Consider the following 23,986-nt stretch of genomic DNA (forward strand, 5'->3'; position numbering starts at 1 on the left):
CTGGATGAGCTGCACTACCTGAGCTACTTGTGTGGGTTGTAGACTCCGTCTCATGCTACCACTAGAGTGAAAGCACCGCCAGCATTCAAAAGTGACCAAAACATCAGCCAGGAAGCATAGGAACTGAGAAGTGGTGTGTGGTCACCACCTGCAGAACCATTCCCTTTTTGGGGGTGTCTTACTAATTGCCTATAATTTCCACCTTTTGTCTATTCCATTTGCACAACAGCATGTGAAATTTATTGTCAATCAGTGTTGCTTCCTAAGTGGACAGTTTGATTTCACAGAAGTGTGATTGACTTGGAGTTACATTGTGTTGTTGAAGTGTTCCCTTTATTTTTTTGAGCAGTGTATATATTTTGGTGGGGGGGGGGGGGGGGGGGGGGGTTTCATTGTTGGACATAAGACTGACTGTAAAAAAAATCCAGGAAGTCAGCTTCAAGTGATTTTAATTTAGAAAATTGGATCCCAATTAGCAATGCGGGGGATGATTAGGTGGTCATGATGGAATGTGGCCAGGTTGGGAATTTAACCATGACACTGAGGTGAACACCCCTACTCTTACAATAAATGCCATGGGATTTTGAATGACCACAGAGGCAGGAGACCCGTTTTAACATCCCATCCAAAAGACGGCCCCCTATGCAGAGCAATGTCCCCATATGTAAACAAAGTTAGAAATTATTATGTTTTAGTGAAATATTATTATTAATATTTTTGTGCTTCTTGCGGTCAATTTGCAGTCTACAATTGTTATTATGTTCCGGCCCCCCCAACCATCCGCTCAAGAAGAAATTGGCCCGCGGCTGAATCTAGATGATGATCCCTGGCCTAAGACAGCAATAAAATAGGGTTTGAAGGGCCTTGTAAGGTTTCTAAATATACATTCAATATATTAAATTCAGTATATAGTAACACAATTGAACTTGTTTTATCTGTAGAAGAGCATTATTTCAACTAGGATTGAACCTGTGTTGAAAATACTGGGTAATATATGCACTGTATTTACACACATGTACAAGCATTACTATTACATTGGTCATTTACTGATCATTGAGGGTATGAGTATGATGACCCAGAGTAAACCATATTGTGACCTTAACCCCACACCAGGTGACCTCATTAAGGGGTTTGAACCTCTTAGCGTAACAGTTAAGACAACAACTCAACAAGTCTTATGACCATGGCAGCAACTTCAGTCTTTTAACCACAGAATGAAAATAAAAGTGATGTTTCAGGATGTCTGATACAGCAGGAGAGGTCATATTTATGATTGAGTTAAGAGGGACAGTATAGTTTGATATTGATAAGAGTTGTTTACAATAGGTTTTAGCTGGAAATTACTAAAATGTATTGTTGGCTGCTTCTACAGTACACAGCATAGAGAGACAAAGAGAGCGAGAGAGAGGGTGCTTCTAAAAGCCTGGTACACAAGCTAAGATGGAGCTGCAGGACAACAAGAGAAGAAGTGCTGTGTCATCTCCTCTAAAAGATAACTGCAGCAAAAAAGAACTGGTGGAGTCAACAGGTTTGGGGTGGGGAGGACAACAATTACGAAAGAAATAGAACAAGGCACAAAATTGTCTGTAAAATAATTGAACTGTACAGAACGGGACCGAGCAGTTCAGGAGAGGTTGGATGGGAGAATCCACGACGAAGCAATGAAGCCTCCCACTACTCATCCACTCCAATCTTCCTCTCCTCTTCAATTCTCATCATTACTCTCCTTTTCTCTTCTCCTTTCCCCACCTCTCTTTCCTCCTCAGCTGCACCTTTCGTCACCCCCTCCGGCCCATTCAGAGTTATATATAGTGCTCCTACAGGACCCCCCACCATAACACCCCCCCCTGGCCTCTCATCATTAGATGTAGTACTCCTTCTTCTCTTCCGTGTTGTTGTGTCCCCCCTCTGCATTAATGATGGCCGTGTCTGCATCTGCTGCGTCGTCTGCCCCTTTGGCTTCATGTGTGAAGTAGGTGCCTGCAACAAATAAACAAATTTATGAACACCCCTGTTGGACTTAAATGGATGATAATGAATCCCTACAGCTAGTCCACTTCTAGGTCTATGAATTATCAATGATAGTGTACACCAGTTCATCTCAAGCCAGTGGAAGCATTGTAACAGCCAGGGGACCCAGGTGAGCCGTTATACCTTTGTGTCTGGCGAAGTAGCGCCCCAGGATGATGAGTGCACAGAGGATAGCGAACATCACCACGGCAACCACGCCTCCGATGACAGCGTGGTCTATCTTCTGTGGCGCTCCCTCGCCAGCTCTGGAGTCTGGAAACAAGCCAATCACAGCCTCTTAAAACAATGATCCCCAGACCCCTTCTTTGAGCCAATTAGAGCTATCAGAGCAGTGACTGCCTTCTGATTAAATCACAGAGCAGGAGACCGGCAGTAGCATAGTAATGTACAGTGTACTCAAAGTCACAAACACTTTAAGAAATCGGGTAACATTTGCAGCCAGAAGACAAACTACATTTGTCAACTTCTACATAGAACCTACTATAGATGTCCATGGTCAAAGAGTGACCCACTCAGGGAGGTAGCTGTGACTCAATACAGAGTGACTACTGTCGTATTCAATATAATTCCATTAGAGCTATTCTGTTGAAGGTGTCTTTTTCAACAATGAAGGACAACAATGCATTGTACAACGTGAAGCAGTGGAGTGTTTTCAGTTCAAATCAACATTCAAATGTATGATTAACCTCCTCCCACTCAGTCACACCTTCTCTTCCCTTCCTACTGTGGCTGTAGAACAGAATAGCCCACTTCATTGCGGTTTCATTACTTTTTCTGCATACAGTTGAATTGCACTTCTGAATGATATTATTCAAACTACCAAATGCAAGTCTAATGTATATGTATGTGTGACATAATGACCACTTCAGACCCCATGGTCATTCAAACTGATAATGCACTGCCGTGAATGAGGCCTCAATCTTTGCCTATCTTTATCTATGTCATTTATAAGTGATTAGTCATTGTCTGTGTGTGGCAATGGACATTCACAACAGGATATGTACCATGTCAATGCATTTGTTCTCTCTGCTTTAAAATAGAATGAAATCTGGCGAACTCTATGACACTGTATCATAATTCCAAATACCTCCTTATTCTGGGAAGCTAGAGCTTCTCCTCTCCGAAAAGTGGTTGTGTAAAATGTTCAGAGACTGTTACATAAAAATGATATACTTGACATACCTCACAATTTAAACAGAAACATTCCAGGGAACGGTAAAATATACTCTGATTTAAGCGGTAATATCAGGAAGTTATAGACCTCAATCATAGAGAGTAGACACAGGCACGTCATAAATCTGGCCCGGTGTGCTGTCCCCTCTCGCAGAAATACATTTCCCCCCCAGGAACCCACAGTGGATCGTTGTCCACTCTTTAGTCCACTGTTTACTGTTTAGTGAGATTTATACATCTTCTAGCTACAAAAGAAAACGGCAAGGCATTAAATCTCCAAACTTTCTGAATTTTCGGCACTTGAGGTCTACAGATTAAGTGTGGGGATCTGTGTCAGTTGAGACTGATGGATGAGTGAAGAGGAGAGGTGAGAGAAGGGGTATTACTTTACTACCTGAAGGAGAGACTCCATTTCCCATCAGTCCCCTCCAATCATGAACTGAAATTGGATGGTTTTGAATAAAGATTATGATTAGGAGAAAGGACTTTCTTTCTGAATGCGAATGATAAAAGCCTAAAATGTCTGACATCCTTAACTTGAATAGAGAGTAAAGACACGCTTCATTGGCATTTCCTCTTCAAAATGGACTTACCTCCACCAAGCAGAGGCAGAGTTCACATACTGTAGACACAGACTAGAGTCTCATCTGCTGCTGCTGTTGGTTGTATCTCAGGCAGGATGAGCTGAGCTGAACAGAGCATAGCTGTTTGTTTCCAGTATCAGGGACATCTGGTAGCACAGCACAGCACAGCATGCTCCCTGAGGAGAGGGAAGGACCCATGCTCCATGCTAATGAACATCAACACGCTAAATGGACTGAGCCGAGGAGCCTTGTCATGTCCCCTCCCTCCCTCGCCCCGCCCTGCCCCGGCTCAACCCCCCCCCCACCCCTTCCATTTGACACCTGAACCAGACAAACGTCTGGGAGCACAACCAGCCTGCCACAGCACACAGAGGGGGAAATGGAGCTGGTTTATTTTCACACAAAGAAGTGGGCCTGTCTAAAGCATTGAACATACCTAAAAGGTATCACAAAATATCAACTGGGACTGTAAAATCTATAACCCATATCTAATGTCCAATGGCTAGATGAATGACAGATCTGTACCAGAACCATCCCACACTGTTGCCCTGTCTGGAGTCATTCAATGGTTCTGCCTATTAGTTCAGAACCACATTAGCGGCCCTTTATAGCCTTGCACGTAAACTAAATTGAATTTTGATTATGTTTATAATATGGATTTGCTCTAACATTCGGCCTTTCCCTCCCACATAGTCCTGCTATTGGCTGGGGAGCTATGACATGCCCACACCTCGGTCCTGACAGGATGTGGCTGGGGAGCTATGACATGCCCACACCTTGGTCCTGACAGGATGTGGCTGGGGAGCTATGACATGCCCACACCTCGGTCCTGACAGGATGTGGCTGGGGAGCTATGACATGCCCACACCTCGGTCCTGACAGGATGTGGCTGGGGAGCTATGACATGCCCACACCTTGGTCCTGACAGGATGTGGCTGGGGAGCTATGACATGCCCACACCTCGGTCCTGACAGGATGTGGCTGGGGAGCTATGACATGCCCACACCTCGGTCCTGACAGGATGTGGCTGGGGAGCTATGACATGCCCACACCTCGGTCCTGACAGGATGTGGCTGGGGAGCTATGACATGCCCACACCTCGGTCCTGACAGGATGTGGCTGGGGAGCTATGACATGCCCACACCTCGGTCCTGACAGGATGTGGCCGGGGAGCTATGACATGCCCACACCTCGGTCCTGACAGGATGTGGCTGGGGAGCTATGACATGCCCACACCTCGGTCCTGACAGGATGTGGCTGGGGAGCTATGACATGCCCACACCTCGGTCCTGACAGGATGTGGCTGGGGAGCTATGACATGCCCACACCTCGGTCCTGACAGGATGTGGCCGGAAAGCTATGACATGTCCACACCTCGGTCCTGACAGGATGTGGCTGGGGAGCTATGACATGCCCACACCTTGGTCCTGACAGGATGTGGCTGGGGATCTATGACATGCCCACACCTTGGTCCTGACAGGATGTTGCCGGTCGAGCTATGACAGTCCACACCTCGGTCCTGACAGGATGTGGCTGGGGAGCTATGACATGCCCACACCTTGGTCCTGACAGGATGTGGCTGGGGAGCTATGACATGCCCACACCTTGGTCCTGACAGGATGTTGCCGGTCGAGCTATGACAGTCCACACCTCGGTCCTGACAGGATGTGGCTGAGGGAGCTGTTACATGCCCACACCTCGGTCCTGACAGGATGTGCACAGCCAGGTGAATTTATGGGGGAATAAAGAGGATTTGTGGCCGATGCCCACGTCGGTCGGCACAGCACTGACATTCGCTCTGCTGGAGTGGAGGGGACAAATGCTTTATGGTTCCCTCTCTCTCTGTGTCTGTTCTGGAATGACTAATTACACATAGCCAGGTCACTGGTGGAATACCCTAGCAGCCTCGCACTGACTGACTTGCTGACTTAGCGACTGATTGACTGACTGACTGACTAACTGGCTGACTGGCTTAGTGACTGACTGACTGCCTGACTTATTGACTTATTGACTGACTTAGTGACTGACTACCTGATTTATTGACTGAATGACTGACTTGGTGACTGACAGACTGACTTAGTGACTGACTACCTGACTTATTGACTGACTGACTGACTAACTGGCTGACTGGCTTAGTGACTGACTGACTGCCTGACTTATTGACTTATTGACTGACTTAGTGACTGACTACCTGATTTATTGACTGAATGACTGACTTGGTGACTGACAGACTGACTTAGTGACTGACTACCTGACTTATTGACTGGATGACTGACTTGGTGACTGAATGACTGACAGTAACTGGGGATCAGTTGTGTGTATCTCTGTCCCTTGGCTGATTACATTGAATATTGATTTCATTAGTGATACTGGAACACACTCTTGCGAAAACAGGCAGGCGGTTTGTATGCGCACTGTGGATTTACAGATGTAATTACACACATTTAATTGCAATGCTGACTCTTGTGAATTGATGGAAAAAGCTCATGACATATTAGGCAAGGGGGAAAATTCAATCTCACCCTCAATAGAAATACAGTGCATTCGGAAAGTATTCAGATCCCTTGATTATTTCCACATTCTGTTAGGTTACAGCCTTATTCTAAAATGGATTAAATCAATAAAAATCCTCAGTAATCTACACACAATACCCCATAATAACAAAGCGAAATCAGGTTATTTGACATTTTTGCAAATTTATGGAGAAATAAAAAACAGATATACCTTATTTAGGTAAGTATTCAGAACCGTTGCTATTAGACTCGAAATTGAGCTCAGGTGCATCCTGTTTCCATTGATCATCCTTGAGATGTTTCTACAACTTGAGTCCTTGAGAAGTTTCTACAACCTGCGGTAAATTCAATTGATTGGACCTGATTTGGAAAGGCACACACCTGTCTATATAAGGTCTGACAGTTGACAGTGCTTGTCAGAGCAAAAACCAAGCCATGAAGTCGTAGAGCTCCAAGACAGGATCGTGTCAAGGCACAGATCTGGGGAAGAGTACCAAAACATTTCTGCAGCATTGAAGAACCCCAAGAACACAGTGGCCTCCATCATTCTTAAATGGAAGAAGTTTGGAACCACCAAGACTCTTCCTAGAGCTGGCCGCCTGGCCAAACTGAGCAATCGGAGGAGAAGGGCCTTGGTCAGGGAGGTGACCAAGAACCCGATGGTCACTTTGACAGAGCTCTAGAATTCCTCTATGGAGATAGGAGAACCTTCCAGAAGGACAACCATCTCTGCAGCACTCCACCAATCAGGCCTTTATGGTAGAGATGGAAGCCACTCCTCAGTAAAAGGCATATGACAGCCCGCTTGGAGTTTGCCAAAAGGCACCTAAAGACTCTCAGACCATGAGAAACAAGATTCTCTGTTCTGATGAAACCAAGATTGAACTCTTTGTCCTGAATGCCAAAGATCACATCTGGAGGAAACCTGACACCATCCCTACGGTGAAGCATGGTGGTGGCAGCATCATGCTGTGGGGATGTTTTTCAGCGCCAGGGACTGGGAGACTAGTCAGGAACAAGGCAGCGATGAACGGAGCAAAGTACTGAGAGATCCTTAAAGGAAACCTGATCCAGAACGCTCAGGACCTCAGAATGGAGCAAAGGTTCACCTTCCAACAGGACAATGACTCTAAGCACACAGCCAAGACAATGCAGCAGTGACTTCGGGACAAGTCTGAATGTCCTTGAGTGTTCCTGCCACTTGAACCCGATCAAACATCTCTGGAGAGACCTGAAAATAGCTGTGCAGCAACGCTCCCCATCCAACCTGACAGAGCTTGAGAGGATCAGCAGAGAGGAATGAGAGAAACTCCCCAAATACAGGTGTGCCAAGCTTATAATTTCCACTTTTACATTTCAGACTTGATTTATCAACCCCTACAAAAATGTTAAATGATTATAATCCACTGTACAGGATAAATATGGCAAAGGCAGGCTGGACTGAATTGAATTGAGCATTAGATTTGAAAGTGTCTTTGTTGAGGTTTCAGCTGTTCTGCCTGCGGTTATGGAACCGCCACCTGTCCCAGACCTGTTGTTTTTCAACTCTTAATGATCAGCTATGAAAAGCCAACTGAAAATTATTCATGATTATTATTTGACTATGCTTGTCACTTATGAACATTTTTGAACATCTTGGCATAGTTCTGTTATAATCTCCACCCGGCACAGCCAGAAGAGGACTGGCCACCCCTCATAGCCTGGTTCCTCTCTAGGTTTCTTCCTAGGTTTTGGCCTTTCTAGGGAGTTTTTCCTAGCCACCGTGCTTCTACACCTGCATTACTAGCTGTTTGGGGTTTTAGGCTGGGTTTCTATACAGCACTTTGAGATATTAGCTGATGTACGAAGGGCTATATAAAATAAAATTGATTGATTGATTGAGGTCAGTTCATAGAGTGCAGGCATAATTTAGGGCTGTGAGGTCAATCCTTTGTGTTGTTTGGAACAGGGGTGCAACTTTCACTGGGGACGGGGGCTACTCTTTATTTGACTGATGTAGCTAACAAGGTAACAGCTGTTATATAAAATAAAATTATTTATTCTCAGTGCTGAGCTAGTAGTGTAACTGACATGGAACGTTAGCTAATGTTTCATCCCCTCTCGACTGAAGTTATGTCTGAAGAGAATGAACTAGCTAGCTAGCTAGTAGCTACCACAGCCTGTTCAGCTCTAGCCTCTAGCTATCTGTCAGGTAGCAGCATCTAACAGCTGGTGTGTGTATGGAAATGTTCTGTTGCCTTTTTGTCCCGTTTCAACAGAAGTAAATTAACTGTGAATGGTAATCAGTGAATGGATACAAAGTTCCATCTTGAGTTGATTGGTAGCTTACAGTTTGGAATCTGGGAATAATGGTCATTTCAATTATTGAACCATTGATTCTATTATTGGATATTATCATGTATATATCTACACAAAGGTCTTCTTTGTCAAGCCTCATTTGAACAGGATCAGATGGTGACAGGGGTTTCAGCAGGGTCAGGCAACCAGCGAAGACCAGTCTGTGACGGCTCTGAGGTGAACTTTGCAGATACAACACTGCATTCATTCTCTTTGCAGCAAACAATGGACAAGCCAGAAGCTTCAAAGATTTTAACTATTTTAAGAAAGTCTGACAAACCTCTAAAGTTGAATTCCCGACTGTATCAAGGGTTGATACAGGCTTTTCCCGATGACACAAAACATGACAGACAAAAATGTGAAGAAGACCTGGGAAACACTATTGATGAAGATGAAAGCATACAGATATGTTTGAATGTGCAGTCATGTTCATATAATCTCAGACATAAATTACTGCAAGTTAAGACCATTCATAGAACATGCCAGTAAAAATGAATATCATGCACTCAGAATTGAAAGTCCTCTGCTGGAGGTGTAAAACACAAAAGGAGACATATTTGCATATGTTATGATCTTGTCAAGGCTGGCTGAATTCAGGCTTCTCCCTGTTTCTGATTGCTTGGAAATGTTGATACTGGAGACTTATCAGAAGAAACTGTGTAACCTAGCATTCATAACCTCACATGGTCTCTCCTATCATTGCTATGCAGACGACACACAATTAATCTTCTCCTTTCCCCCTTCTGATGACCAGGTGGCGAATCGCATCTCTGCATGTCTGGCAGACATATCAGTGTGGATGACGGATCACCACCTCAAGCTGAACCTCGGCAAGACGGAGCTGCTCTTCCTCCCGGGGAAGGACTGCCCGTTCCATGATCTCGCCATCACAGTTGACAACTCCATTGTGTCCTCCTCCCAGAGCGCTAAGAACCTTGGCGTGATCCTGGACAACACCCTGTCGTTCTCAACTAACATCAAGGCGGTGGCCCGTTCCTGTAGGTTCATGCTCTACAACATCCGCAGAGTACGACCCTGCCTCACACAGGAAGCGGCGCAGGTCCTAATCCAGGCACTTGTCATCTCCCGTCTGGATTACTGCAACTCGCTGTTGGCTGGGCTCCCTGCCTGTGCCATTTAAACCCCTACAACTCATCCAGAACGCCGCAGCCCGTCTGGTGTTCAACCTTCCCAAGTTCTCTCACGTCACCCCGCTCCTCCGCTCTCTCCACTGGCTTCCAGTTGAAGCTCGCATCCGCTACAAGACCATGGTGCTTGCCTACGGAGCTGTGAGGGGAACGGCACCTCAGTACCTTCAGGCTCTGATCAGGCCCTACACCCAAACAAGGGCACTGCGTTCATCCACCTCTGGCCTGCTCGCCTCCCTACCACTGAGGAAGTACAGTTCCCGCTCAGCCCAGTCAAAACTGTTCGCTGCTCTGGCACCCCAATGGTGGAACAAACTCCCTCACGACGCCAGGACAGCGGAGTCAATCACCACCTTCCGGAGACACCTGAAACCCCACCTCTTCAAGGAATACCTAGGATAGGATAAAGCAACCCTTCTGCCCCCCCCCCCCCCCCCCTCTTAAAAGATTTAGATGCACTATTGTAAAGTGGCTGTTCCACTGGATGTCATAAGGTGAATGCACCAATTTGTAAGTCGCTCTGGATAAGAGCGTCTGCTAAATGACTTAAATGTAAATGACTTAAAATGTAAATGTATAGCGGCTAAGAAAAGCATTGCCATTAATTGGAAGGTTGGTTATCCTCCCAGAATGTCACAATGGATGGCAGAAATGTCAAGTTATGCATCATTAGATTTCATTTATTACAAGATTAAGGGTATATACTGTGAATTATTCAGAACGTCTGGGTGCCTTATATGGAATACTGTATGACAAAAGGGGTCTGTATTGAAAACATCCCATTCTTTTAGTCAAGCAGTTGCAAATAGATTTGTTTTTATCATGGCACACGAGACAACTGTCTGATCTGCGCCTGTCTGAGTGGACTAATCCATTGAGGAGGCCGCAAGGATTCCACGGTCCAAGAATATGGGGATTGTGGCTCAGATGCAAAAGTACGGCTCTCTCCAGAATGCGCTCTCTCCTGCCATTTCGTGGATATTCATTGTTTCATAACTTCATTTTGTGCATTGTTTGCTGTGTCTATCAATTCCCCATTACATACAGTACCAGTCAAAAGTTTGGACACACCTACTCATTCCAGGGTTTTTCTTTACTTTTACTATGTTCTACATTGTAGAATAATAGTGAAGACATTAAAACTATGAAATAACACATATGGAATCATGTAGTAACCAAAAACGTGTTAAACAAATCAAAATATATTTTATATTTGAGATTCTTCAAAGTAGCCACCCTTTGCCTTGATTACAGCTTTGCACACTCTTGGCATTCTCTCAACCAGCTTCATGAGGTAGTCACCTGGAATGCATTTCAATTAACAGGTGGGCCTTGTTAAAAGCACATTTGTGGAATTTTTTTCCTTCTTAATTGAGCCAGTCAGTTGTGTTGTGACATGGTAGGGGTGGTATAAAGAAGATAGCCCTATTTGGTAAAAGACCAAGTCCATATTATGGCAAGAACAGCTCAAAAAAGCAAACAGAAACGACAGTCCATCATTTCAAGAACCTTGAACATTTCTTTGAGTGCAGTGACAAACACCATCAAGCGCTATGATGAAACATTCTCTCATGAGGACCGCCACAGGAAAGGAAGACCCAGAGTTACCTCTGCTGTTGAGGATAAGTTCATTAGAGTTAACTGCACCTCAGATTGCGGCGCAAATAAATTCTTCAAAGAGTTCAAATAACAGACACATCTCAACATCAACTGTTCAGAGGAGACTGTGAATCAGGCCATGGTGGAATTGCTGCAAAGAAACCACTACCAAAGGACACCAATAATAAGAAGAGACATGCTTGGGCCAAGGAACAAGAGCGATGGACATTAGACTGGTGGAAATCTGAGATTCTTAAAATTATTTTTTTTAAAGATTTTTGGTTCTAACCGCCATGTCTTTGTGAGAAGCAGAGTAGGTGAACAGATGATCTCTGCATGCGACGTTCCCACCATTAAGCATGGAGAAGGAGGTGTAATTGTGCTTTGCTGGTGACACTGTCTATGATTTATTTAGAATTCAAGGCACACTTAACAAGCGAGGCTACCACAGCATTCTGCAGCGATACTCCATCCCATCTGGTTTGCGCTTAGTGGGACTATCATTTGTTTTTCAACAGGACAATTACCCAAAACACACCTCCAGGCTGTGTAAGGGCTATTTGACCAAGAAGGACAGTGATGGAGTGCTGCATCAGATGACCTGACCTCCACAATAACCCAACCTCAACCCAATTGAGATGGTTTGGGATGAGTTGATGACTGCAGAGTGAAGGAAAATCAGCCTACAATTACTCAGCATATGTGAGAAAAGCATTCCACATGAAGTGGTTGAGAGAATACCAAGAGTGTGCAAAGCTGTCTTCAAGGCAAAGGGTGGCTCCTTTCAAGAATCAAAAATATAAATATATTTTGTGTAACGGTCCTGACCTGTTTTATGTTGTTTTTGTATGTGTTTAGGTCAGGGCATGTGTTTTGGGTGGGCAGTCTATGTTATCTGTTTCTATGTTGGTTTTGGTTGCCTGGTATGGCTCTTAATTAGAGGCAGGTGTTTTGCGTTCTCCTCTAATTAAGAGTCATATTTAGGTAGGGTGTTCTCACTGTTTGTTTGTGGGTGATTGTCTCCTGTGTCTGTGTCGATGTTACACCATACGGGATTGTTTCGGTTTGTTCGTGCGTTTTTTGTAGTAAGTACTTGTTCGTTCGTTCTGCGTGTGTTATGTCAGTTCGTCGTACTAGTCTGTCTATTTTCGTTTTGTTATTTTGTTAGTTTATTCAAGTATAGTTTGTTTCGTTTTGTCTAATAAATAAAACTCATCATGTTTTCACAACCCGCTGCGCCTTGGCTCGATCACTACACCTCCTCTTCTTATGAAGAGAGAGAGGAACGCTGTTACATTTTGATTTGTTTAACACTTTTTTTTGGTTACTACATGATTCATATGTGTTATTTCATAGTTGTTATTCTACAATGTAGAAATAGTAAAAATAATGAAAAACCCTTGAATGAGTAGGTGTGTCCAAACTTTTGACTGGTACTGTATATCACCAGTAGTAACCTACATTTACCGTTAATTCCCATCATTACTAATCTGCAATATTTGTTAGGTTACGGTAATTTCTGTTAATGCATTGAATATATTATTATTACAGTCATTTAACATCCTCATTGTTGGAGTGGACATGTGTTTTGCAGAATGCACAACCTATGCTATACTTTTGGAAAAAAACATTTTTGTTTCTTTCTTTCCATTTCGAGTTTTGTCAATTTATTCAGCGTCTTTTGTTTTCGTCACCTCAAACAGCACGTAAATGAAGTCTGTTTTTATAATCAATTGGGAATGACAAAAGTACCTCAAAGTATTTGAAGAATCTTTCCAGCTCTCTCCCTTTCGATAACCACTTGGCAAGAAGGTGAAAAATGTAAAGCTCTGAGCCAGTGGAAACGTCATAAAATACCTGATTACTTCTAATCCCTTGCACTAATAGCCTACAGCTGTGTCTGTCCCGAGCTCATTGGCGCGGAATATTTAATTGTTTATATTTTTTAATTTTCTCCCCAATTTCGAAACCCAGGCTGTAGTGACGCCGCAACACTGCGATGCAGTGCCTTAGAACGCTGTGCCCCTCGGGAGGTGGGGCCCAGAATATTTTATTCTGGGCCCTTCAAGTTTGCTAGCACGACTTTCTGAGCGTAGCCAATGTGATTCATAGGATATTTATTTTTATCAGGATATTTTCTACCTGCAGGCTGCAATGTTTTTGTGTATTGGCTTTATGTACGCTATTTTTACATAGTTGGCAATGGCAAGAAAATTTACTTTTAGATTTGTATAATTTTCATTTAGATAGAATGTAGATTTACCACATGTAATGATTTGAGATACAAATACTTAAAAAGGTTCCCGGCTGCTTGTGTAGCCTATTACCGACAACTTCAGGAGCGTAATTCTGTGAAGACCAGCAGCAGCGGGAGAAAATTATTTTCTTCTGGTTAGGCTATCTTGATCTCTGACTCCCTCTTGAGTAATTTGTGTGTCTTAATTATTTAATCAAACAGCCTGCTAGAGATTCAGAGACAAACTTGCTTTATCAATTCTGAACAAAGCAGTGAAGATTCGCAGACTCAACCATGACATTTTATGGAGGTGCGAAAATACAGTTGAAGGACTGATGGCAACACATAACATCTCTGAATGGAGAGTTGACTGTGAACTCTGGACCATGGGATGTTAGCAAAAATGTAGTTTGGGAAACTTTGATTTGACAAAACAAGCTTCTCAACTACACACAAAAGGATACTGGATACTGAATGCTGCCTGCTTATACCGTGTTCCTTTAAAGTGTTTTTCTGGGGAAGGTCATGGCTAAAGAAAGTGATTGACAAGCTAATGGAAAATATATTCCAGTGCTCTACCCTGCTCTCACAGTAGCAGCTGTACCACATGTTCCGGTGGACAACGTAACCAAGACTCTAACCTCCTCAGAAAGAATATTAGAGGAACTGAGTTCTCTGAACTTCTAATGCCGTATATTGTTACCCTTTGGAGTGTCAGCAGGTAGACAAACTAACACACCACTTTTGGTTAGACATTCTCCTGCGGTGCATGTCAACCTAAGAATGTGGAAAGGGTTCAAAATGGGTTTTGAGGAATATTGAATCCATCTGTGCCTGTTTTCCTTTTTTACCTCAAATATTCCAAAATATGATCTTCCAACATTAGCTGCTCAAGATCTGAGAAAAAGTTGTAAAGTTTCCAAGTTAAATATCCATATTTCAAGTTAAAATCAGGCCATATGAGAAAACCATCTTCATTTAGTATGACACTCTTTGAACATCCTCATCCTTGCACAATACAACCTAAACACCCCTGGGGACCAATTAGAGTGGACTATTGTACAGACTAAATTGGAGCTAGTGGCTAATTTTCTCCTCACATAAATGGATTTATTTTTTGTTGCTAAATCAAGAAAGCAAAGCACACCCATTATAAAGGGAACCAATCTGCTAATCTGAGTCAACATCATTTGCAAATCAAATAAGCATTTAATGTTAAGCCTCAAAGGCTAATGATATACAAGTGTTAAGTGTTTGCATTAAATGTTTGACAAATTACCAAATGTTTGATAAACAATGAATTAACGCACACTAACTGTCTGAATCAGTAGTTTTAGAGCCAGGCTTGATGTGCATTCTGATTCAAGCCTGGCTCTAACACTATTGACTCAGACAGTTCATTTATTGTTAATCCCTATGCAGTGGAAACTGACCTATTGCCTCTACCATTCACCTCTCTTTCATATACAGTATATTTCATAATACACTAGTATGACTTTACTTCAGCCCTAAATGCGTACATAATCATAAGGTGCCATCTGATTTCAAAGGTGCTAAACCATGTGGGTGTATGTATCCAAAGGATTCACTCAGTCAAAGCCGTGAACAGCTGAATCATTCACATGTCTTCTTGCTTCTGTCTCAGCACCAGGAGAATCAGCATAATAAAGTCACACTCTGGTCTGCCTGCCTGTCTGTCTGCTTGTCTGTCTGCTTGTCTGTCTGCTTGTCTGTCTGCTTGTCTGTCTGCTTGTCTGTCTGTCTGCAGAGCTATCTTTGGCAGTGCTTCAGCAGCACAATGAGGTGTGCCGAAGTTAGGCACTGTGGCGTTTCAACGTCAGAACGTGGAAGACTTCTCACTTCCACTGTAGCCCATTAACTCAGTGACATATTCAGGCTTCAACACTATTTAGTGACACCATGTAGCCTCGCCTTGGTGTGGTTGGTAACACTTAACATGGCTATATTTTCTAACAGATAGGACTTAGCTCATACAGTAAGATACTGTTAACCATTCTGTTAACCACTAACATGTATTACTGTTTATAATATTATTACGCATTGTTATGACAGTAAAGACAGTTCAACACTTTGTAGAACATTTGCTAATGTTTGCACTGAAGATTACATGCACAGTTTCAAGGCACGCCCACGTACTTTTGGAAGATGAAGAAGCCATACTCCATAAGACAGTGATGAAACACATGAGAACACACAAAAACAACTGTGAAAGTATCAGCGTCCACTTACAGTAAGACAGCATACTTTCTCTAGTTTCACTCCAATACATTTCAGCTATAGTCAATAACAATGAAATTGCCTCACAAAACAAAGCAGAGGAGAGAAAAGTCAAGGTCAAGTGTTCCATTCATTCCTTATTCTTAGTGCCAGCTAAACTCAGATTGACTCATTCATTGTTGATGAAAGGTCCTTCCCTGGAGTAGGATCAATTTAGCTGGATGATAGTGGATACACTGTGGTGGGCTAGCATCCTTGCAGCATACAAACACAGGCTTGACGGAGATTTGTGTGGTAGCAGGCAGCATGACTAGTGGCCTATCTTTGACGCTGTATACATACTATACATTTAGACAATATAGAGCCTGCAGCTGAACGGGGAACTGTGGATACCCTGCATGTAGAGGACTTAGTGCTCCTCCAGTCATTGAGCCTGTACATTTGGATCAGTTGTTAAACCACAGGGTTCTGGAGATCTCATTTAACTGAACAGGATACTCAACATTTACTTCTTACAGTTAATTTATTCAACATGCACACTGGCACAATATACAGTACAGGAGCCCTGTCAAGTGTTTTGAGTTTTCAATAGAGATCATTGTGAATGGTGAGAAGTGTTTCTGTCCAGATGCTTCTCTACTCTCTCCAGCCAAGGCGAGGTAAGGAGGGGGTTAGCAGGAGATTACCCAGGATATGATGTCCCTCCCTGGGATCATCTCTGAATGTTTGACGAGTGAGGGCTTTACCTCAGCAGACTGCCCTTTATACCCCTTGAGATGTAGAATCAGAATGACTACTACCCCCTCACCAATAGGATCCAGCCTGCCAGCACAATACCAGAAACCACTCTGTTTAATAATGCTGGCTGAAAACTATTCACACCAGCTCCTCCATAAAAGCCATGGTGCCTGGAGCATTGCATTAGGTTAGCAAACCAATCAGAGAGGTAGCACTTATGAATTAGGATGGGCACTGTACTTGTTTGTGTGCCATTTTATAATAGTAAAATTTTTTTTAAAATAAATTCCCCATACATGTGTGAGGTGGAAGACCTTCAGGAAAAGGACGATTGGGTAACCCCTGCACTCTCAATCTCTTTACTTTAAAAAGGTTAAAACAGTTGCTTTAAAACCTACTTTTTAATGCACTTCACAATAACCTTCGGTTAAGTAAATGTTGGTGTACATATAGTTGACAGTATAGCACTGAAAAGAGGTTAGGCTTTATCACACCCATGACACAATGCATTCATAGATTGTGGCTCATCTCTCCCCTGAACTCTGCAGGGACTTAAAGTCCCTTAGTCCTACATATTTTATATAAGAACACTGAAAAGCTTGATAATGTGAACTCTCCAAGCACCTCCTTCCTTCCTTCCTTCCTTCCTTCCTTCCTTCCTTCCTTCCTTCCTTCCTTCCTTCCTTCCTTCCTTCCTTCCTTCCTTCCTCTGAGATAGAGCAGTAGCTACAAAACGTGGAGGGCTGGCCAGCTCTACACCAGAGATGTACAAACGACTTTGTGGTTTCATGCTTTACCATGGCATTTGCTCCTCCTCAACACAAAACCATATTTAGGCCTTGAACCGCTGGCTCTATAGCCTGTTGCTAGGCTACACCAAGGAAATGCAAAGAAAAAAAAGAAAACACTTATCAAGGAGAGAAAAATCTAGCAGGGCATGAAAGCATTACACTGTGGAAATGAAAGCTACATTCTACATGAACTGGGAGCCACACAAAGAGGAAACGGTGCATAAACAACTTGTTCAGAATGGAACCCCACAGAATGTTTCCCTTAGCTTCATAAAGGGAAGTGGAGAGGCCACATGGAGGGATGGCTGCTTGTGTGGATCAATGGAAAATGGCAGCTTGAGAGCTGTATGTTTACACATTCATTTGGATAACACCATTCACACACATCACAGGAGCGCACTGTGTGGTGCTCAGGACTGGGAGGAACTAGCTTAAGTAGTCCTTGATTTGTTCCTAACAGGAATCCCTGTGAAGTCCAATGAAGAGTTATCTAAGTACAATATAAAGCTATGGTACATGACATTATATTTCAATCTCTATGGGCCTCAGGTTTACAAGGATATTCTGGTCATGACACTCATGTTACCCTCTGTTGCGAATGTACGTTTTATACTTGAACAGAGGAAAATGCCAACAGAAGGTGCGGTTCTGCAGCTTAGAGTAATGCAATGTGACGCTTTGCAGGCCAGGTTAACAAGGCCCCTGTGACATGGTATTTAGAAGAGTAGTGAACAGCAAGAAAGCTCTATTACATCCTACCAGCATGCACTGCAGAAATCATGTCAAACCCCCGTTTTAGTCCTGACTCTCGAAAATCACTGAGGAGTTATGAAAATGTCTCCGCTGCCGCATACAGTAAGCTGTAAGTGAAGAATAATTGGTATACAATGAAAAACACAACACACCATTTTAACAACCACCTGTTTTTACGAATTGCATTCTCACTGTAAGTTGGCTGACACCCATGGGAGTTGAACCCCAATACTATAACTACAGTATCATCTGTGATTCTCTGTAGAGACCATATAAGATCATTCAACAGTCTCCTCAGAGTTTTGTCCTAATCCAAAGACAAATATAAAACTTCAGACATACACATGTAGGATCTTTTGCGCCAGTTTGCTACAGCAGGAAAATAATCCTGCAGCAACAGGACATGTGAATTAATATATAGATTGTAATTAATGAAAAAATGAAACAATTCCAAACTTCCGAAGCCTTTTTAAACTTCGAAATACACTACAGGATGAAAATGTCCTGCATTGCATGAAAGTTCTCCTGCAACAGGGTGATCAAATTAAGATCCTACATCTGTATAAAAGTACAAATACTGGGACACAGTATAGTAGCATGTCATTGATACAGAAGATCCTGTACAGAAAAGTTCACCCCTCTTCTGTGGTGTGAAATATTCCAAATGGACAATAAAAAAAAAAAACTTAGAAATAGGGGCTAGACCTCCTTCATATCACAGACCACTCACTCACCTTGTAGACCTGATTGTGCAGTTGATGAGACACTCAGACTCTCTACTCCCTCTACTCAGACACATAAAATGGCCTCCGGAGCTTTCCAGCACCAGCATGAAAGGGACCTGATTACTTCTCTAGTGCCTGAGTGGAAATCAAACAGCCCATACTGTACCACCACCCACCACCACCACCACCTCCACTGTAGGAGCCTGCGGTGTGACATGCCATGGGACATGTACTGTACGTATGGTACATCTTGATGGGCTGGCTTTGAATGAATTGGGATGACTTCATGTTAGCTCTGGAAGTACATTGTCAGCTATGCAAGTGCATGTGCCCCTTCCCTGTGTGTTAGTAGATAATGAAAGCAGGACCTATGGAGTACTTCCATAGCGTAGATTTTCATCCAAACGTTTGAGGGAACTATGCTTGCAAATATTGATATAAATCTATGAGGTCTGGGTTTAGCTGGCAAACAGCCCAAAAAAATATCAAATAATGAATGGCAGTTGTCAATCCTGCAGTTACTCTGCAATATAAATACCATATTTAGTTATCTCTAAATGTCACCTCCCGATGCTGCCAAGTACTTTTGGCCAACATTAGGCTTCAATAGATATTTTAAAAGCCCCAACCCATCCCAGAAGTCCCATTCTATTTCTCTCACTGCCAGTTTATCAGAAATGTATTATCTTCTAAATGGACTTTCTCTCACTGATGAATTAATTTGGCGATCCTAGTACATGGTCTCCATGTGTCCGTATATGAACAAACATGAACTATCTACAATGCATGAGAGACAGATTTTTGTTTTGTTTTTGGGTTTATTTGAACAACCATATTATACACCAAAAAATCTTACCAATAGCAGCACACTTCTCCCATAAAAGTGAAAAGAATAGGAACTGAGCTACATACAGTACTGTAGAAGATCCAGCACTAAAAAGTATGTACAAAGGTGGGCCAGCTGACACTGTAAATAAACTGACCTCCATCCATACCATAAGCAGTGGCGACCCATCATTCAGGCCAGGTGGGGCAGTTATTATTATTGTTTTGTTTTTGTTGCATGTTTTGCATTATATTTTGGCATTAATTTGTGTCACATATCAGTTTGCAAACATAAAAAAAATTAAAATGTATTGAGTTAATAAAGCTGCATACAAACATGGTCTCTTTTTTGCTTTCACTCATGGGAACACTAAGTCACCGCAAACTTTACAGGGAGGGCAAAACAATTCAAGCCCCTTGGGTGCTGCCATATATTTACATTAGAAGTACCCGTCCATGAAGGCTCAAGGTCATTGGCCACAGATAAAATTACGTCAAATCACGTTATATCTGCCGTAGCTTTGATTGGACTGATCATACTTTCAACATCTTAGCTAGGAAGCTAGACAAGCAGTCATCATGAATCACATCGACAATCTACTGGCAAATCCTTTTGAATCCTTGTCATATGAAGAGAAATTATAGATAAAACATATCGGTGCTCATCGGCCATTGGACATTACACAAAGTCAGACAGCTAACGACAACATCAGATGAGCTAACATTAGTAACCTAACCAATTCTCTATAGTATTAACTGGTATAACGACTCCTTGCCGTTCCTCAAGTTATAACGCGTTAGTTGCTTACTGGACGCTGGCAATCTGTGTGAAATGTTAACTAGTTAACGAACTAACCACTATCTGTGAACTAATGTCTTCCCTCTACAGTATGTGGTTAATTTTCAGAATGAGAGAATTAGGTGAAAATGAGGCGTTGCTTGTTAAACATGTGGATTCAGGGATCAAGTGTAGCTGGAGATGGGCCTGGCTTAAGCTGGATGCCACCATAGAGGTGAAAGGAACACCACACACACTTTCTCTCTTGTTCAATACAGTGGATAAAAAGGGTTATGCCAGGTGTACTCTCTGCCTGAAAGAGATCAGTTATGCCAACAAAGGGTATCATGCTCTGCTGGCACATTGTAGAACAGATGTTCACAGGCAGAAAGTGTACAATGTAATAATGTGCAGTTTAGGCCCAAAATATTGCTTTTGTTGTGTTGAATTTGACAGTAACACTTGTGTGTGAGTGAGGAGGGATTATTTACTCAGTGAACGTTATTTTTGCACACACTTGATCGATGTCTACACTACTACAGTGGCCACTATAATCGAGCAAAAATAGAATGCATAGTTGTTTCATTCTATTTCTACTTTAAGATGTTTTTTCCCAAGTGCAATATTTAGATGTGTGTGGTCACAAGCTTTCTATTATAAAGGCTGTCATGGTAACTGCAATATCAGTGTATTGTTTTTTCTCAACACAGGCAACAAATAACATTGGATTGCTTCCTTACATTTTTTAAGCAGTGAGTTAGGTTCACATGAACCACTTTTTATTTTACACACAGAGATTGATCATGTAGATCATATTCTTTGTTGTTTAATTAGTTAAAATCTGTATTTCCCCATAGCAGGGATTTTTTGCATGTTTCAGTGCAAAAAAAAGTGTCACCTTTTTGGGCCCTCAGCAGTTTGCATCCCTGAAGCTTAAAAGGATAAACATTCACACGCAACACCATGGACCAGAAAAGATTGAATACATTGGCCATGCTGTCATTCCAGCATGACATCTGCTGCATTCAAACACCTGGAAACTTGGAACTGGGAAATCGGAACTGGAACTGGGAAATCTGTCTGAGTTTAAGACAACTGGGAACACTGAAAAAAATGAGCTCCAACTGGGAAAATACGGAATTCCAAGTCGGGAACTCTGGCCTCTTTCTAGAGCTCCGACCTGAAGATCACTGGCGTCATGATTCAACATAATTTTTTTCCAAGTTCCCAGTTGTCTTGAAAGCACCATAAATCCAGAGAATGCCAGACTTTGATGACAAAGTTTCATGACCAAATTTGCCCAAAAGAAGGACCGCCACGCCACCTTCTTGTTCAAGTGGGCACAGCACAACGTTGAGTCCAAAAATGTCTTGTATGCTACTGCATCAATTATGTAATATGCCAGGGAGATACAGTATGTATACTGCAAAAAAGAAAGTAATACTAAGTGTATGTTGTGTAGTAAGCTGTTAGTATTTCATGTGCCTCACCCTAATTATTTGGTCCCTTTCCCCCTCATAACTTAGCCTACTGCTTTGACTTTGTGGTGCACAAATAGCCGGTTTTATAGAAATGTTAACATCGAATTGTGTAAGAGCTTTCATTGTCTGCTTATATGCCCCCTATATTTATCCTACGGTTCTGACTTGGTGAACAGGGAGAATACTGTAAGAACGGCCCATGTTCTGAATTCTGTCGCTGTACAATTCAAAAGTGCTGAACAAATAGTTATATTGACTACGTCCGTCTTAGCTCGCTCATTAATGTCTTAATCCAAATTACGTTTAGCCTCTTATCCGCTCATCGTTGCATTATGCCATAGTTTGTACATCTCAATTCAGAAGAAACCACATATGTTTAAGCAAGTCAGCCATATCAGTGTGTTTTTTAAAAAGGCAGTAAATGAGTAAATAAATATATATAAAACGGTCAATGTTTCCAGGCCTACAAAGATGGATGTGATTGTGATTTGATGGGGAGATGTAAAGGGCATTATAATGTGAATGTGATGAGAGCGTGCGCAGGTTGATATACGGCTGCATGGCGATGCTGATAAGATAGCAGAGAGCCAAGCGACCAACATGTCTCCTCCATCCTCACAGATCAAACATGTGACAGGTGTCACTGAAAGCACAGTGTAGGTCGTCCACCATTTCACCTATCAGCAGGACAATCTGATTAAGACTGCTTGCCCGCAGTCTCTCCCTCTCTCTTCCTCTCTCCCAAACTCTCTCACCCACTCTCTCGTTGTACAACACTACTGCAGACCCACACAAGCAAGCAAGCATGCACACGCATACACACAGGCGAGGGGTGAGAGTGAACAAAGCGGGGACATACAGTACCTTGGGTGTTGTCTAGGTTCAAGGTGGTGGGTGTGGGGATCGTGGTAGGAGCATCTAGATGGAAAACATACAAAATAAAGACATGTATAAGAAATAAAGAAAGTGTGAGAAGCCATTAAGGATGGGGTCATGCAAGTATGGAAGTAGCAGGATTGGGAAAGTGTTAAATCTCTAAGTATCTACTGTAATACTACTACTAGAGATAATGATTTAGGTGGTATGCTGTGTATCTTTTTCCCTCAGGAAGGATGTTGCTTTTCCAAAATTGCCTTCTTCATCTGTAAACTGTGTAACCACATCATTGATGGCTTTTCTAGTGATAGTGAATGCAATATCAGAGCATAGATAATGCACAGTGTGTGATATCAGGTCATTCCAACCTTACTTAAACCTCTACTCATCAACAATAGGCCAAAACGTTGACATGAACACATCAAATTTACAATTTTGTATACTCATACCGTAGTTTTAAAAACAAACTTAATGTGTCCAATATTGCTCATAAACATTCAATGGGTAGTTGGGAAGTCATAAATGAACATATTAAGTGATTATTTCCAGTAATTAAGTTAAGCAGTGCATTAAGCAACTCTGGCACACTCCCCTGCAGTTCTTCTGCACACCTTGCAACAGTAACAGACTGATAGTGTACTGATGAGGCCTTTCATAACACCACAAACAAAATAATGAGAATGACAAAATGGAGGCCAATACAGGTATGCAGCGGTGCTAAGAGGCTTGAAAGCTTCCCTGCCACAGGGAATATCTGCCTGTTTTTGGCACAGAGAGAGATAGCGCCGGCCCCTTGCTGGGGACAAGTCACAGCGGGAGAAATTGGCTGGCTGTCTCCATGCCTTTACTGTCTGTGCCCATCAGAAGTCCACAGTAGGGGACCACACACTTCCAAACTAATGATAAAACATCAAGGGCGGCATAATGTCGCTGCTGGGGAAGGAGGGGGAAAGGGGAGGAGAGGTGAGGAAGGGGATATCAGGAACAGATTCTCCGCAAACAATATTTATGGGGGATTTCTTCTTTCCCTGTGACCGAAGGCGGTCTGATAGCTGAAATGTCAGAGTCTGAGAAATTGGGCATGCAGGCCAGGGATAAGAGGCTGCCACAAAGGCCTGGATGGGATGTGGCACATATAATAGTCTAGCAAACAAGTATTC

The 23,986-nt window shown here is 42.7% G+C and overlaps 1 protein-coding gene across 3 annotated transcripts in view; it reads right to left on the minus strand.

The window, feature by feature from the left end:
- Nucleotides 1–915: 915 nt before the first annotated feature.
- The window catches only part of LOC129822172 (cell adhesion molecule 1-like), a 160,690-nt gene continuing 137,619 nt past the window's right edge, over nt 916–23,986 (minus strand). For 2 of the 3 annotated variants that reach the window (XM_055880215.1, XM_055880214.1), the window contains 3 exons: nt 22,815–22,868; nt 2,155–2,283; nt 916–1,980 (listed from right to left, as the gene is read on the minus strand). In XM_055880215.1, coding sequence (XP_055736190.1) covers nt 1,862–1,980; nt 2,155–2,283; nt 22,815–22,868 — 302 coding nt within the window. In that variant the 3' untranslated portion in view covers nt 916–1,861. The remainder of the gene's footprint in view (nt 1,981–2,154; nt 2,284–22,814; nt 22,869–23,986) is intronic. The other variant, XM_055880217.1, reaches the window with a different exon arrangement.

Source organism: Salvelinus fontinalis, chromosome 24 (genome assembly GCF_029448725.1).
Source record: "Salvelinus fontinalis isolate EN_2023a chromosome 24, ASM2944872v1, whole genome shotgun sequence".
NCBI classification, from domain to species: Eukaryota; Metazoa; Chordata; class Actinopteri; order Salmoniformes; family Salmonidae; genus Salvelinus; species Salvelinus fontinalis.